Source organism: Jaculus jaculus, chromosome 4, assembly GCF_020740685.1.
Source record: "Jaculus jaculus isolate mJacJac1 chromosome 4, mJacJac1.mat.Y.cur, whole genome shotgun sequence".
In the NCBI taxonomy this organism is placed as follows: Eukaryota; Metazoa; Chordata; class Mammalia; order Rodentia; family Dipodidae; genus Jaculus; species Jaculus jaculus.
The window spans coordinates 80,910,070-80,928,205 of NC_059105.1; the positions used below are offsets into that span (position 1 = coordinate 80,910,070).

The 18,136-nt window shown below is 40.6% G+C and overlaps 1 protein-coding gene and 1 long non-coding RNA gene across 2 annotated transcripts in view; one reads left to right on the forward strand and one right to left on the reverse strand.

Moving 5' to 3' along the window:
• Positions 1–18,136, forward strand: part of LOC123460160 — a 58,108-nt gene that overhangs the window by 20,430 nt on the left and 19,542 nt on the right. Inside the window, exon 2 of the long non-coding RNA XR_006636822.1 lies at positions 16,966–17,164. This is a non-coding gene — a long non-coding RNA (uncharacterized LOC123460160). The remainder of the gene's footprint in view (positions 1–16,965; positions 17,165–18,136) is intronic.
• Dapl1 (death associated protein like 1) overlaps positions 1,211–18,136 on the reverse strand; it is a 30,483-nt gene continuing 13,557 nt past the window's right edge. The window contains exons 3-4 of the mRNA XM_004651710.2: positions 18,032–18,092; positions 1,211–1,497 (exon numbers count right to left, since the gene is read on the reverse strand). Coding sequence (XP_004651767.1) covers positions 1,381–1,497; positions 18,032–18,092 — 178 coding nt within the window. The 3' untranslated portion in view covers positions 1,211–1,380. The remainder of the gene's footprint in view (positions 1,498–18,031; positions 18,093–18,136) is intronic.

An 18,136-nucleotide genomic window follows, 5' to 3' on the forward strand; every position in this document is an offset into this window, starting at 1 on the left:
TGACTCAGTTGTGGATCTAAGCTGGGTCTTCTCTGAGCAACCTCTTCTTCCTCACAATGCATCCATCTTTCATCTCTGGGCAGAGAGGCCGGTGCTCTTCTCACAGCCTCTGGGTGGCTGGCCCCCATCTCATTCTCTTGAAACTAGAAGAGCCTCCCTCTTCTCATTTCTCTCACCTCCCAGTGTTTCCTGCCTGCTTCCCCAGCCCTGCCCCAGTCTGTGGCATCCGACTGCACTCCCCACGCTAACCTCCGCTTCTCCCACCTCTTGCCCTCCATCTCATAGTAATCTCATTCTGGCAGCTTCTACCTTGCTCTCACCACTCAGCTTTAAATAGCTTTTCTGAATCACAGGAGTAATTGTGTTTTCTTTGTAGTGTGTAACAAGGTTTATCAGGGAAGCCATGTGTGACTGTGCCATTTGACAAGGACCAGAAGGGATGAGTGGCTTAAGTTTCAGAACTTAAGGGTAGAAGTGGAACCTTTCCTCCTAAATTGGAGGATTCTCCCCACCCCCATAATAGCTCCAGAGTTCTGGAAACTGAGCTACACCAAGGTGGGGTAGCTAGGGCTGTTTTCTGATTCATGCTGGCATTTCCTGCAAGCTTGGTATTGTCTCAAATGTTTCTTATTCCTGAGAAAAATTCAAATAATGCAGACGAGGAAATAGGTTGAATTCTTGGCACCAATGAGTCTTACCAGGTGCCTTAAGATTTCCAGAATTGGGCAGGGAAACCTCAACAAATCTTCTGCTAAAACTATCTTAGACAGAGAATATTAATTCTCTTAATTAATTAATTAATTAATTAACCTCTCATCTTTGAATCCATCAAAAGAAAGGAATGTTCACAATCCATTTAATTATTTTCATTTTGCCTTCCCAAACCTTTCAAAGCAAACTCTTTTTATGTAGGAAACTAAGAAAGACCTTTCAAGTCAAGTACAAACTTGACTATCAATGACAAATGGAGAAGTGGTCCTCCTTATGTGTGTATGGAAGTTTAGTTTCTAGAGAGGATTGTCTAACCTTTGTCTGGAGAACAGAGAATGCATGGGCTAGCAGGGGTCAGCACCTTGCTGAAGAGCAGTGACCCATGGTGGAGGGTCACCTTTAGGTGTCTGGGTTCTCACTCCACAGAATTGTATACGTAAGTGGCATTCTAATATGTACCCCACCCTAAAAAGAAAGAACAGAAAAAGGGACAAGAACATAATAGACTTACCAGTTTTGGAAGCTTTATTATCTAAAGTCAAAAGGGAGGATACAAAAGTGGTTTTCTTTACCAAGCATATGCAGAAGACCTACAGAAAGAGTTGGAGGTTTTTGTTAAGCTGTCAGAGGTTTGAGGACACTGGTCAGGTATCTGTGACTTGTCTTGGCTTAGCATTTTCGAGGTTGCTGAATAATGTAGATCCTTTTCAGAGGAGCGACCTTCTCAAGAGCTGGTGTAGGTTTTTGATGTGCCATGTGTACTGTTGCTGGGAATTTATGGTTGAGCTAAAGGTCAGAAGAGAAGAAGAAATAAAAATATTGAATCATTTTTTGGTCATGAAATATTCGAATAGTAAAAGCAATATACTTGGTCAGGGGATTTTGCCATTTTCTTTATTTCTTTGATAATACTTCTTTGTCCGAAACCATTTCTAGGGCTATAAGTGTATGTGTTCATTGGTGTTTATTTCTCTCATTAATATATTATTTATTTACTTATTTAACTTAGCCCAGGTTGACCTGGAAGTCCTCCTGTAGGCCAGGTTGGCCTTGATCTCATAACAATCCTCTTACTTCAGCTTCTTGAGTGCTAGGGTTAAAGGTATGAGCTGCCACACCTGACTGTCTTTACTTTTTAAAATTATAAAAACATACTGGGCGTGGTGGCACATGCCTTTAATCCCAGCACCTGGGAGGCAGAGGTAGGAGGATTACCATGAGTTCAAGGCCACCCTGAGAATACAGAGTGAATTCCAGGTCAGCCTGGGCTAGAGTGAGACCCTACCTCAAAAAGCCAAAAAATAAAAAATAAATAAGTAAAATAAGAAAAAAACATGTGATATGTATGATGGCATAGATATATACTACATGTGCATTTATAGGTGTGAGGTTTTCTCCTATTTATGTTTTTTAAAAAACACTTTTATTTATTTGCACATATGAGTGGGTTTTTTTTTTGTGTGTGTATGCATGTATGTATGTTTATATGTATATATGTCAGGGCCTCTTGCCACTGCAGAGAAATGCCAGATGCTTGCACTGCTGTTTGCGTCTGGGTTTACATGGGTGCTAGGGAACAGAACCCTAGGCCAGCAGGCTTTGCAAGCCAGCACCTTTAATCCCTGAGCCATCTCCCAGCCACCCCTGCAAGTTCTTACCAAATAGCCAATGCTGGCCTTGAATAACTCCTGCTCCTTCGCCTTCTGAGGGCTGGGATGACTGCACATGCCACCATACCCAGCTTCTCACTAGTTTTGAAGTAACATTGTAAGAAGTAGTGGAGTTAATTACACCTGCTACCTGCGCTCTGTAACAGAATCACTTGTTCTGGTGGTGCTGTGCACCAGGTGGGCCAGTATATTCTAGGAAGGATTCGGGGACAGTGGAAAAAGTTCTACAGAGGGCAAAACCCTTTAATTACCAAAAACTGTCCAAATTAAAGAGCCTTTGACAGAAATTAGGAAGAGTCGGGTTATTCATTAGGCCAGAGCATTTGGAATTGCAGTGCTCAGTGAAAGGTGGCATGATGCTCACCATCCCACGTGGCTCAGTCTACAGCCAGTTGCAGAGCACTGAAGAAGGACTGACCAGCGTAGGGAACTGAAGTCCTCAGTAGTCACCTGTGAGGACACAGGGTCAAGTGCATTTACAAGAACACAGACTGAGACTCTGAGAGTAAGAGGAAATTCCTGTGGGCCAAGAGATTATGCAGAATTTACATTCAAGGCAGCTTCAGATGGAGAGTGCACCAAAGCCGCCCACTGCTGTTCGCATAGTTTTCCCAAGAACAGTTTGGACTCAGGAACTTTGTCGTTTCCTTGCCCATCAATTTTGCCTAAAAGTACCTCAGAACACGTCCTTTAGCCAGCAAGGAAGTGGTGCCTCATCTCACGAGGCATTTAACTTATCACCACTGAACTTAGATGTCCTTGCTTTGACAGTGGAATTAAACAAAAGGGGACATAAACAGATACTGACTCCAAGTACCACATGGTTTAGGATTTGTTTGGGCTCCTCTCCATCAGGGAAAACACATGTGCCTTATATCTCTTCTCAAATATCCTTACCCAAGCCAACAGCACTGAGCAGACCCTTTCATGTGAAACTTGACTCTAAAAGGTCTTTCTTCTCAGTCTTAAAAATTTAAACACACTGGAGGAATATACAGTGCTGTGTTAATAATGCTTATCTCTGGGGGATAGAACCATGGACAATCCCTGACCCTGTTTTACTTAGTAGTATTTATCCATTTTTTAAATAATGATCAGTATTTATCTATCTGGCTTTGTCTTTTGCAACAAGTAAGTACAAGTTATATACTAATTAACCCCCAGGTCGGGCCAACTGATAGGCCAGCAGAGTGGAACAATATAATTTAAACATTGCTTATAATTGTTGTTTCAGAGTGTGCAGAGGAGCTGGGAACTTTTTCTGTCAGAGAATTATCATCAGTGTACATGATTGTGCATTTTCCAGGGTGCTAAGGGAGAGTATTTTGTTTTTGTTTTTCTTTTAACATTAGAAGCAAGGGAAATTTAAGGGGTCACTGACTTCAGTAGTTTGCTTCCAGACCAAGTGTTTTTAGTCTCATCTAAAACAGATGGCTTACTTCAGGTTAGCTTTAAATCACATTAAAAAAAAATTACAAGTGGGAAGAATAATCTGGCAAATTACTTAAGGTCAAATGTGAGGTAAAAGAGTGGTGAGAAAGGAAATAAACAAAGAACTCTGATATAGCAGACATCTGGGCAATTAGCCAAGATAAGAAGGGGCAGGACGAGCTGAGGTGGGAAAGCCACAGGTTGGGCGTTGTGAGTGGTTACGGGTGGAGACAGGAAGGCAAAGGGGAAAGGGGAAAAGGGAGGTACTGGAGCACACGCATTTACCCCAATACTGATGTGTTACTCGGTCATGTCTCAAAACAGTTTCACAAACTTAGGGCTCCATTTTTCCTTTTTCACTTAAATATTGTGGCAAGCTATGGCATAAAATCAACCACTTTAATCATTTGGGGGGGGTATATTATACTTCAATGACATTAAATACATTCACATTGCTGTACCACCAACCACCACTACTACCCATGTCTGTCACTGTAATGTTTTAAATTGAAACTTGGTGCCCGTAAACAAGAGCTCCCCATTTCTTCCCCTAAAAATCGTCAGCCATGGTTCTTTCTATCTTTAAGAATCTGTCTGTTCTAGATATATAACTGGAGTTCAGACAACATCTGGCTTTTGTGTGTGTCTTACTTACCTAGCATAATATGTTCAGGTTCATTTGTGTTATATTGTATGCTAGAATTTACTTTCCTTTCAAGGTGAATATTTCATTGTGTGTACATATCACATTTTGTTTACCTACTCATTCACAGACATGCTAGGGGTTGTTTCCACTTTTTGGTGGTTATAAAATGATGCTACAATGAGCATTGGTACACAAGTAATACCTCTCTCTCTCTCTCTCTCTCTCTCTCTCTCTCTATATATATATATATATATATATATATATATATATATATATATATATATATATAAAATCTATATATATATATCCCTACTTGGAATTTTATTTGTTTTTTACTATTGATTGATTTTGTGTCTGTATGAGTATGTGCATGTGCTCACACAAGTGTGCACATGCATGTGGAGACCAGAGGATAATCTCAGATGCCATTTCTCAAGGGCCACCTGCTTTTTTTTTTTTTTTTTTTTTTTTTTGTGACAGGGTCTCCCATTGGCCGGGGACTCATCAATTTGGCTGGACTAGCTGGCCCATAGCTCCAGGGATCCATCTGTCTTTGCCTTCTCAGCACTGGGATTACAAACACATGCTGCCACATTCCTATTTTTAATGTGGGCTCTGGGGATAAAATTCATGCTTACAAGGCAAGCAATTTACTGATTGAATTATCTCCCAGCTCCCCAGTTTCTTTCTTTCTTTTTTTTTTTTTTTTTTGGTGTATACCAATAAATAGAGTTGTAAAGCATATGCAATTCTTTAATTATTTGAGGAACTATTATATTGCTTTCCATGGTGGCTGTACTATTTTATATACCTACCAGAAATGCACAGGCTTAGAGATTTTATTTTAACTAAGCTTTTAAGTAGAGCTATTAAAAAATAAAACAAACTACCACTCAACTGCTTCTTAGGAGGCCAGTGCTGCAGATTAGAGTCATTGGAAGACTAAGGCATCCAGGGATCTATGACAATCTGTAAATTAGTCTGGGAAATTTGGTGGGCGGGAGTAGGGGAGAAAAATCTAAGATTGAGAAGAAAATGGAAATAAATCTGGCAAAGATTAAAAAAAAAAACTCAGAAAAAATCTGCCCATAATTGTAAAAATACGAGGGTACAGATTTGGAAGGTCAGTAGCAGAGTTTCATACTAACTCTTAAACATGTGCTGACAGGGGCTGGGGTGATGGCTCAGTGGTTAAAGGTACTTGTTTGCAGTTTGTAAGCTCCAGTTCAATTCTCCAGCCACCATGCAGAGCCACAACTGACTAAGTCACAACTAAGTAAAGTGAGAACAGAAGAGCTATTCACCTTTTCACATCTCATTCAGGTCAGTCAGGAACATTGAGGTTGTAGGTGGGGATTCTATGAAGAGTGTTCATTCTGGTCTGGCATTATCAAATACAATTTGGTTTTGTTGATGCCAGAATGAATGATACTTAAATCTCTGTATGATGACTAAATTTTATATATATATATATATATATATATATATATATATATATATATATATATATATACACACACATACATATATATATATATTTATATATTTATACACACACACACACACACACACACACACACACACACACACACACATATATATATATATATATATATATATATATATAAAATCTGAGAGAGAGTGAGTCTTCCATTCAGTGCTGGTGGCACACACCTGCAATCCCAACACTTACTAGTCTGAAGGAACAGAAGTCCAAGGCTAGTCTGGGCTCCATAAGACTAAATAAAATGGTTTGCTTTCAAGTATATTAATTCTTTGTTATAGATTTGATATTAGTGGAGATACTATGATGTTAGTTTCAGATCTGAACTGGAAATAAGTAGAAATAGCTTCTCAGACTATAGCCTACAACCGTCTGTGGGAAGGTTTATATTGATTATCAACTTGGCAGGACCTAGGATAACATGTGGGGATTATTAAAACCAGGTTAGTTTCTGGGCATGCTTGTGAGAGATTATCTTGGTTAGGCTAATTGAGGTGAGAAGATCCACCTTGACTGTGGGTAGGGCAGCATTCCCTGGGATGGGCCCTAGACCATACAGAAAGTAGAGAGCTGGCTGAGCATTCATTACTCTGCTTTCTCACTGGAGACTGAATGGGACCAGCTGCCTCAAGCCTTTCATGATGGAGTGTAACCTTAAAGAGCACATCAAAGTGAACCTTTCCTCCTCTCTTAAACTGATTTTTGTCAGGTATTTTGTACTAGCAGTGAGAGAGGTGACCATCTGTGTTTTAGTATGATGTCTTAACTTTGGGGAAGTGCTGGAATTTTCTTCATTAGTTTTTGTAGAATGATTTTTCTTGCCTGATTCATTAAGGTAAGAACATCTAAGAGCACATCCTAGGAGGAAGAATTCAAGGCTGGAAAAAAATATTTGTATGTTCTGTTTTGCTGTGGATTCATCACAAGGGTAACAAACTAAACTTAAAAAGAAGATTAAGAGAAACCCCCACATTAGATATTTATCTTCATTGTGGATCCCTGTCCACTCTGAACCTATATTTTTAGCTTTGGGGGGAAAAATAGACAGATGTCTGATAATGGTCTTTATGACCAGAGCTCTGACAGAGATTCTAGGTAGAAGAAAATCCATAGCAGGTTTTGTTTTAGAGCCTGAAGTTGGGTAGCATGAACCATGACAGCTCTTCCCTTCATCTTTCCAGGGTGTTGACTTCCAACTCCCATGTTGGCACTTAAATTTCCACACCCTGTTAAGCAAAGTGTTTAAAACAAAACATGCAGTTCACATCAGTGGAACTAAAGGACACTCCTATGGAGATATTAATTTGTAGAACAAGAGGAACCATTTTAAATTTCTAGATACCTGTGACAGTTTTCTCTTCCAGGATCCTCTTTCACAAGAGGCTCACTGACTTTGGCCAATGGTACAAGTGGCCCAAACTTTAATCACACTTTTAACATTCCACCTCCACATAATCCAACTGCATTATTAATATTTAAACTGAATCCTTTTGTGTGCTGAAAAAATCACACTTATTTCAAATTTAACTTCCATGACTATTCAAAGAATCAATATATGTAGCAATATTATTCTTTTCCACTTTTATTTAAAGTGCATGAACAGCCACAAACCATCTCAAAATATGAAATAACCTTCAAGTTGTCAGTGAAACAGTCTAAGACCAGGTCTCCCAAAGTAGTTGAGGGAGCTTTCAGGTTACACATCTTTTCTGTAGGAATATCATGCCACACGTCCATCCACTGGACAACACGAATTCTCTATTTATGGGTGGGGAGGTGGGAAGAACTGGCTGGAAAGGCAGAGAGTAAAGGAAAAGGAAAATGGGGAAGAAGAAAGACATCTACATGGAAGAAATAGTGGGAGGTGAATGTTCAGGCTGCTCTTATGTTTGTACAATCTTAACCCCATGGGGATTGTTCACAGTCTCTCAAATCTTAAACCCTATGTTGATTTTAAAGTAAGCTATCCAGAGATCAGTAGCAAACAAGAAGAAACTTCTTGCCATGACTGAAAGGTTGATGAGACCATATGGAATCTTAGACTCTTAACATTCTTAAAATCAGTTATCAGAAATATCAAAGGTTCATGGGACTAAACATAGCTGTAACTGAGAGTGAGAATAAATGCTACTGAATGAGAAACTAGAGAAAGATAGCTTTTTATAGGCAGTCAGCCAGGGACAGGCCCAAGAAGAACATGAATGTCACTTTACCTGGACGTGAACACTCCCTGGCAGCAACTTCCTGTTTCTTCCTCAGTTTAGCACATGCAGGTGAGCTTGCCTCTCCTAAGTCAGCCCTGTGAGTCTGCCACCCAATCAGGTCTCTTCTTTACACACTAAGTCTGCCGGCAAAGCTCAACCTAATTTAATATTTAACCCATATAAATGGGCCTGTCATGTGTGTGTAATTCTCTCTTGGCTCTTCATTCTCCCTACATCTAAATCTTCTGGTCCTTGTTTTGGTAAGCCCTCCCCCTTCCAAAGCAGGGGCCATGGGATTCTTTCCTGTCCAGACACTTTCTTGCCTTATTTTGGGGGGCCTTCTCACTTTGATATATATGTAGTATCTTTCTTTTTCTTTACCTTGTTATATGCCCTATGATTCCTGCTGAACACAAGTAAGTCTCTCTCCCCTTCCTGGCTTGGCTGGGAAGAGAGGGTGACAATTCCTTTTGCCTGGGTATTTTATAGTTTGCTTTCTACATGTATTTTGTTTCTGGATGGAGAAATTGGTACCAGAAGTGGGGTGAGATGAATCTCACCATGTAGATTTTCACCTTTTGGAATTTTTGTTTTGGAGTAATCACCATGAACTTGGTGCTTGCAACTGAAGATGACTTCTGGAGTGGTAAGCCAAGTATTATGGACTATTATGATGACAGCTTGAGAACGCTTACTACAAAGAGAGTTATATACTTGGCTTATGAACTTTCTAAGGGAAAGGAAAGACTGCAGAGGACTTTGTTGGAACTGGGTTACTAGCATAAGGGCTGGCTGCATTCTGCCGCCCAGGCTTAGAGAGTTTGATCAAAGTTAAATTTATAATGGACTTATGTGTTTGGCTAAAGATATTGGACTGAGAGATTTAAGATTTTAAGTCGGAAAACCTCAAACAAGTTAAAATTATAGGCACTAAGACTGATTTTAGTTTACTGAAGCTGGAAGATGTCCCAACTGCTTTACATTAAAACAATGGGGTGGATGCCTGAGGGAAGACTATGATAGAAATGCAAACTCTTGAAAAGAGTTGACTGGAAAAGGAATCTGCTTTTCAAGGTCATGATTTACTTAGTCTCTAAATTAAGAATATGGCTGTGTCCTGTATACCTGGTATTGATTTTAAAAGCATGAAACATGGGTGGAATGGTCATAAAGTACACATGGTTACAGGAGTTGCTGCTGAGATCTGAAATGAGGCAGGGAGTGATGACCCTGATAGGCTGGCAAAGCCATTGGAAGATGGCCCATGGTTTACATGGAGACCTGAAGATGGTTTGGATATACCAGGACTATGTAAGGGCTACCATGGAGGCTGTTAGCTAAGGATGGAAGTTTTCCCTGGCTACTCAGCCCAGCTGGATAGATGGAATTGAAAATCCAAAGACAGTTACTGGTCTTGATTGAATCTGAAGTACAAAAGTTTGATGTTTGCTTGATGGTGGTTGATTTTATATTGTTCTAGTCTCTCCTTACTATGCCTTATATCAGTTTAAAATGTTTAATCTGTTGTTAAAAGTATATAACTTGCTGGGTGTGGTGGCATACACCTTTAACCCCAGCACTCGAGAGGCAGAGGTAGAAGGATCATCGTGAGTTCAAGACCACCCTGAAGCTACATAGTAAATTCCAGGTCAGCCTGGGTTAGAGTAAAACCCTACCTTGAAACCCCTCACCCCACAAAAAAAAGATATAACTTGTTTGATTTTACATGACTCACAGCTAAGAGATTGGAATTTTGGGACTATCTAAAGTTGGTAGTAAAGACTGTGGGGACCTTTGAAATTGGACTAAGTACAATTTATAATGTGTAATGGTTTTGAATCTATTGTGGGCCAGGGGTAGAATGTGGTAGTTTAAATAAATGGCCCCAATATATTCAATGTTTTATTAGTTTGTAGTTTGTATCTGCAGCCACCTGACTGTGGGAAGTGTCACTAGGCTGAATCCATCCCTAAGGTGTGGTGGTGGATTTAAAACTCCAATCTAAAGATATGCAAAGTGTATCTAGCTAGAGTTCCTGAAGTGTGTTATATTATGTGGCTTTTGGCTTGTGGCTTCTCTCTTTGCTTGGACCTGTGAAAGCAGGGCCAGTGTCTTCTGCCATTATGGAACTTCCCATGGATCTGTAAGCTTCAATAACTATCCCTTCCTCCATAACTGTGCCTGGTCTGGAAGTTCATCTCAATGACCTGAAGCTGTCTGCTACAGATGCCTTCATGCTTTCTTATATACATGATCTCCCTTTAAGCTCTGAGACCTTTACTATCCTATTTCTTAGCCTTTTCTGACCACCTATGTGAAGCTGAAGGACTTGCTTTGTGTGTGTGTGTGTGTGTGTGTGTGTGTGTGTGTGTGTGTGTGGTGTGTGGTGTGTGTGTGTGTGTGTGCATGCATCTTCTCCAGAGGATTCTTCCCAGATTTCTCTGAGAAGGAGATTCCCTCCACTCCCCTCTTACTTTCCAGCTGAGCAAGGGGAGGAATTCTCTTCTGACTTGAATCATTGAGCTAACCTTCTCCTTAGATCCTAATTTTCCCAAAAATAAGCCTCATAATTCATAATTTGCTCTTCTAGGAGAGTGTTATTTTTTTTTTTCCAATTCTTTGCTAAAATGGATAAGGATCCAAAAGTTGGAATTCACAGGCCTGGGATCTCCTGCATCTTTATAGAATCCCTCCCTGGACACAAAATCCTGCATCAATAACAAGTGCAGAGGATATTGTCCTCAATTGTCTTACTGTATCTCTTTTGACCAACTGCATATTATTAGGTCTTCATGATGAATACAATATGGGTGGAGAATTGCTGTAACACAAGGGGAACTTATTTATGTCTCTAAATCTTCTGTCTTTTGCACTTTGTATAGTATTTTAAAAAATCAATTTGTAGAAAATTGAAAGCGTTTCCTTTGAAATCAGGAATGAGACAAGGGTGCCAACTCTCTCTATGCTTATTAACTATAATACCCGAAGTCTTGACCAGTGCAATAAAGCAAGAGAAAGAAATAATAGGTATACAGACAGGAAAGAGAGAAGTCAAATTATTTCTATTTGAAGATGATGTGATCCTACACTTGGTGGTGCCAAATGTGTCCACTAGACAAGTCTTAGTGGCAGGACAGACACCAAATAAGCATACACAAATCAGTAGCTTTTCTATATAACAATAATGAACTTGCATAGAAAACAAAACAGGGAGTAAATCCTATTCATCATAGCTTAAAAAATACATACAAATAAATCTATCCAAGGAGGCAAAAGATCCACATATTGAAAACACTGAGGTAAAATATGCTGAAGACACTAGATGTTGGAAAATCCTCCCATGCTCATGGATGAGCAGGAATTGATCTACAGATTTAGATCAATCCTCAACAAAATCCCAATAGTATTCATAGAACTAGGAAAAAAAATTCTAAAATTTATATGGCAATACGAAAGACCCCATATAGTCTAAGCAACCCTACAACACAAAGAACAATGTTAGAAATATTACATAGTTTTAAGTTATACTACATACAGAGCCATAGTGACAGAAATAGTATGGTGTTGGCATAAAAACAGACATGTAGATCAATGCAATAGAATAGAGGACACAGAAATAAACCCTCAGCCATCTAATTTTGACAAAGATGTTGAAAAGTACACTAGTGAAAACATATACTCTTCAACAAATGATGTAGAAAAATGAGACCTATCTCTGTATCTTTCCTGATGTAAGAACCAATTCAAAATGGACTCCAAACCTTAATATAAGACCTGAAACTTGGAAACTGGCATGGAAACACTTCAAGATATAGATTTTAGCAATAACTTTATTAAAATGTTATAATGGCTCAGAAAAAATAATTGTGATAACTGAAAAATAGGATTGAATAAGATTAAAAGGTTTCTACACAGAAATGGAATAATCATCTGAGTAATGTGACCCTAAAGAATGAGAGAAAGTCTTTGTCAATTACATATCTGACAGGGGATTAATATCCAAAATCTATAAAGAGCTAAGATCAGGGCTGGAGAAATGGCTCAGCAGTTAAGGCACTTGCCTGCCAATCCTAACAGCCTGAGTTCAATTCCTTAGTACCCATTTAAGCCAGATACACAGAATGCTTCATGCATCTGGAGTTCATTTTCAGTGGCTGGAGACCCTAGCATGCTCATACATTATCTATCTATCTATCTATCTATCTATCTATCTATCTATCTATCATCTCTCTGCTTGCAAATAAACAAGAACTAAAAACAGTAAACACTAAGAAAATCATCCAGTCAATAAGTGAGCAAATGAATTGATCAGATAGTTTCAAAAGGAGAAATATAAATGACATATATGTATAAATGAAAAAAATATTTCACATCTTTGACCAATCAGGTAAATGCAAATTAAAACCTAAATTGAGATTCTATCTCACCCCATCAGAATGACTATCACCAAGAAAGCAAATACATGCTGGCAAAGATGTGGGTGAGTTAAAAGAACCTTTATACATATGTTGGTGGAAATGTAAATAGTGTATCCATCCACTAGGGAAATCAGTATGGGAGTTCCTAAAAACACAAACAAACAAACACATGAGCCAGGCATACCACTCCTAAGTACATACCTAAAGAAATCTAAGTCAATATATTACTGAGAAACTTCCACATCTATGTTTATGCATTATTCACAGCTTAGATGTCAACCAGCAGTTTAGTGGATAGAGGAAATGTTTATGTACACAATGGAGTTGTGTTCAACCTTAAAGAAGAATAAAATTATGTCATTTGTAGAAAAATGGATGGAACTGGTCACCATGTTAAGCAAAACAAGCCAGACGGAGAAAAGACAAATATCCCAGGTTTTTCCTCTACACAGAATAAGATATCTGTATGTAGATATATGCTATGAGGTAAAATGGGGATTATGTGCAGCGGGAAGAAAGGGTCTAAAGGGAGGAGGAGGCGAATCAGATAGGATAATGGGTGGGGAGAAGTTTAAATATTTCATAGTCTCCATCATATGAAGAACCTAGATTCAAATGTTCACACAAGCAAGCATACATCCCCCCCAGCCCCCTGCACATGAAATGAAGGCAGAGGAGAATTATTTGGGGGCAGAAAGAGGACCAAAGGGAGGCCGAAGGAGAGAAGAGTGGAGGGGGGCAAATCTGAGCAAACCACCATGTATGAAATACACAATATGTATGAAAATTTCTTAATGAAATCCATTATTTTGTATGCTTACTAAAATTTTTAATTAAAAAAGGTAAAATTTATATGTAGAATAATTTACTTTGTTTAGTGTATTACACTATAGATTTTGATGAGTGAGTACAGTCTATGATCCTACCATGCAGGAATCCATTACCCCAACATGCCCGCTGTCCATGTTGGTTCCCTCCCCCGCCAGCCTCAGCACTTGATAAACCACTACTCTCAGCAGATCTACAGGCCAGTGGGTCTCAATCCCAGGCTGACCTTGACTGTGTAATGTGGCTATTGTTCAGGTTGAAATCCAAATTTGAGGAAGATTTTTCTTTCTTTTCTTAACACAGCCCCTTCCACATTTGAGACAGTCACCCATGGTAATCTGGGAGCTTGCTTCTGTTGCTAGTTTCTTGTCTTTTTCCTGAAATTCCAAAGGACGGCAGGCTGGATGTGAGTCTGGGGATAGAAGCCGGCACTTATTGAGGACTATGGAAAGAAATATTGTGCACATGCTATACAACTTTCATTCTCACGGTGTGCTCGTGTGGTGGATGCTGTGAATCAGTCACATTCCCATGTCCAGGCGAGGACACAGAAGCACAGAAAAGTGAAGAAAGCTGCCGAGAACACACTGCTCCTGGCAGGCAGCGTCCGAGCTGTGATCTATGCAGGGTCAGCTATAATCTTGCTCTAATAAGCACAGGCTGGGTGGAAGGCTTTTTTTTTTTTAATAGGTAGAGTTTCTGTAAAAATATTTATAATAGTGTACCATCTCATGAGAACACAATTTTATTATTATTACTGTTGTTACTAGCTGTAGAGAAATTATTCTTTTTAGTTTTGAAATAAAGAAGCAATGCTTTTGTGAGGGAGGGGAGAAAGTGAAATAGAGTTTCACTACATAGTCCGGGCTGGCCTTAAACTATTGACAATTCTGATGCTTCAGTCTCTAAGTGCTAGAATTATAGGCATGTGCCACAATGCTCAGCAAGAAGCAGTGCTTTTATGGAAAGAGAAAGAATACTCTATGTTATCGACGTGAGCATATATGTTTATAACAATGACATAAATATAGATATCAGAGCTGTTATTCAACATGGTCAGCCTTCATTGACAGCTACTTTTAGGCAGCTTGAGTTAACATATAATCTAGGAATGTATCTATTTTATCTGGTTGTGCTTATAATCATGAGTGCTGTGCTACCCTGAGGGCGAGGTGTCCACTGGACAGGAGCAAGGCTGGGAGATGCAGGAGTAGCAGCCTCTGTCACCCTGGCAGGTTGTGATCCATCAGCCTTGCTTCTGAATCCAGGAAGACAGTCACTGACAATCGCATCGCAAACCTGCATGAGTGGGAGACCCACACCCTCCCGTCCGACCACAGCTGTCGCTCATTGTTGTGAGCTGGCTCTGCCCAGTCTGCTCCATAGCATCATGCACTTCAGACATGTTCCTTTCACTTCCATGGACCCAGTGCTCCTAATACCCACAGCGAGCTCGGGGAGGACACTCGGTCTAGCACTGTCCTGAGAACTTGGTGTCTGTGAACTCACGCAACAACCCTGTGAGCTAGGTAGCCCTATTTTTCAAGTGAGGAAACAGAGGCACTGGGTAGGCAACTTGCCCAATGCCCTGCAATTAGAAGGTGGTGGACGGTGCCAAACGGGAACTTCAGAGGCCAGCAGCACAGTTTCTGCTCTGTCCTTTTCCTGAGACGGAGCTGACAGTTGACAAGTAGCTCAAAGCGTGGCTATGTGGGCAGTGCACTGAACGAGCCTGGGAGCTGGAGAGTGTGGAGGGGCTTCTGCTGCAGGTCCCCCAGAAGGAGCTGGAACCCCTTCCCCAGATATTTATCTCCTAGAAAACTGATGACTACAATCGACACACAGCAAAAGCTCCAGGGGACTTTGTCATGATTTTATCACCTGCTCTTTAGGCCACCCTTCTTCCCCAAAATGCTTTATTCTCCCTCAACTGCTCACCTTTTTTTACTGTTCCTTCTCTGAAGTCTTGAGTTATCAAGTACCCACTCTTCTTTCTTGTGATGCCCTGACTATGCAATTAACTTATAAGTCTTTTCTCCTGCTAATCTGTTGACCTGTTTACTTCAGATTAAGTGGTCAATTCTCAGAATTGTGGGGGAAAACTTGGAAACTCCCCTACAACAGCAAGTCCTCTTTACACAGAGACAGCCCTATACCGCTCCTTCAGTGAGTGTAGGAGTACTAGAAAGAGTGGTCCACAAGTATTCAGAATATAATGTATCTGGGCTGGCAAGATGGCTCAGTAGTTAAAGGTGCTTACTTGCAAAGCCTGATGGCCTGGGTTCAATTCCCCAGTAGCCATATAAAGCTAGACACACAAAGAAGTGTATATGTCTGGAGTTTGTTTGCAGTGGTAGGAGGTCCTGGTATGACCATACTCTCTCAAATAAATTAAAAAGAAATAGAATGTGTTTGTGTCCTACATATAGAATATGCCTTCTCACTTTGCTTACCTACAAAAGGCATTGAAACAAAAAGCCAAACTGGGTGGGAGATCAGGGAAAAGGAGGGTGGGGAGCAGAACTACACAAAGCCAAAGACAAGGCAGTCAACAGAATAGGAACCCTCCTTCTGGGAAGTAGTATATGAGATAGAACCCCCAATTAAGGGTGGTGGATAGACTAGACTGAAATGCTCAGTACAAGGTGGGGAAACCTTAATCCTTAAACCATGGGCTCTGGCTTGTGGATCTCAGGGTCAGATTTGGGTTAACCCCCATAGTGAGCAGTTGACCAGGGTGATTCACAAGATCCCCCAAAACAATGCAGGCCATTGCCAAACACTCAGTTACCTAACAGAGCTAAAAGATAATACCCTATTGCTGAATATACCCCAGGCTGCTATCTTAAAATACTGAGAGAGGGCTGGAGAGATGGCTTAGTGGTTAAGCGCTTGCCTGTGAAGCCTAAGGACCCTGGTTTGAGGCTCGATTCCCCAGAACCCACGTTAGCCAGATGCACAAGGGAGCGCACATGTCTGGAGTTCGTTTGCAGTGGCTGGAAGCCCTGGCATGCTCATTCTCTCTCTCTCTCTCTCTCTCTCTCTCTCTCTCTCTCTCTCTCTCTCCTCTTTCTCTCTCTGTTGCTCTCAAATAAATAAACCAAAAAAAAAATTAAAAAAAAAAACACTGAGAGACAACGTGGGAAATGAGAAGAAAGCCAGTTCTCACCTGGCAAACTCTGATAGCACTGCAAAGTGCTATAGGAGCTGCTGAGCGACAATGGTCACTAAGAGCATGAATAAGCAGCAGACCCTGCAAGCCACACAATGCACCAGCCAGATAAGAACTACACACATGTGCAATAGTGGCACCAACTGCCCTCCTCTGATTACACATGAGGCCCACTCAGTGGGAGAGAACTCATAACTGGTGCTGGGAACCAAGTCAGCACCCCTTGGTCAGGACAATCACATTGCCCAGAGAGAAGCCCCCACTGTTTCCTGTACAAGTCAAGTGGGTGGCCTCATCAAAATGTCTCTCAAGCTACTAGATATAACTCCTTTAATCAAAACTGCTTCAATCCTTGGTCAGAGCATCTGTTTTATTTTACAGAGGGCAGCGAATACTGTGGAGATCCAAGATCCATCCACACAAGAGAAGACAGCTGAATGCCCACCACGAGATGCGAGTTGTGCCATCTCTACCATGTCTACTGGGGTCCAGAAGAAATTGGGAAGGAAGCAGGGATGTGAATATTGCTCTCAATACTAGTCTCACATCCACATCCAGGAAAATATCATCAAGCACTATGGTAAATCTAAACATCTCATAACAGAAATACAGAGGCTACAGAGAAGTTAATGGTAACTGGTCACACCTGCTAAGGCTCAGGACCTATTGTGGAAGAGGGGGCAGGTAGATTGTAAGAGCCACAAGGTGGTAGAAACAATCTTAGGCATGGCTCCCCTCCAGAGGCAGAGGCTCTAATTACCCCACCATGAACACCAAACACCCTACTGAAGAGGGCCCAAAGGGAAATGAGGACCAGGGCAGGGGTCATATTACAACTTATGCTAAAAATTAATTAATTTATTAAATTAAACAAAACCAAACTCTTTTGGGCTGTTTGAGTTACTTAGAAGCAATTCCAGTTCTAGTAGTAAAAATAGCTATGGTCAACTATCTTTATAAACAAGCAGCGCTGGATAAGCCTAGCTGATGCCCAGTCTACCTCCAGCCCCAAACCACATAGCCCTCTGTCACCCACCATTGCTTCAGATGAAATATTTCCCATGGGAATACTGAGAGAGGGAGCAAAGTCAAAAACTGCTGAAGTCTCAAGGCACAGTCTGCCTTTTGTAAAATCATGCTAGTGTTTCTGAGAAATATTTCAAAGAACAAAGTAAAGTTTGGCAAGTTAAGCATCATGATTTCACTGTCTCTCCTGTCTTAATTTTGGGATGATTTATTTAGTGGACATGAGGAATTTAGGAGAAACAAGTCATCCCACTCTCACCATGCTATGTTTCTCTGACAGAGAACACATTTTATTTTCCACAAGGACATCACACCTGTAGGCCAGGTGAATCCCCGTGGCCATGTGCTTGTTCATGTGAGCAACTTGATCCATAGGCCACTGAGTTAGAGTATCGTGAGAGTCACCTCATGCATGGCTCACCTTGTCCAGTGTGTCGTTCAGGGCATCCAGCATCTGTATTTTGGCGACATTTGCAATTGTACTGTGAAGATGAAAAGACACTTCAAATAAGTCTCAGAAACTTTC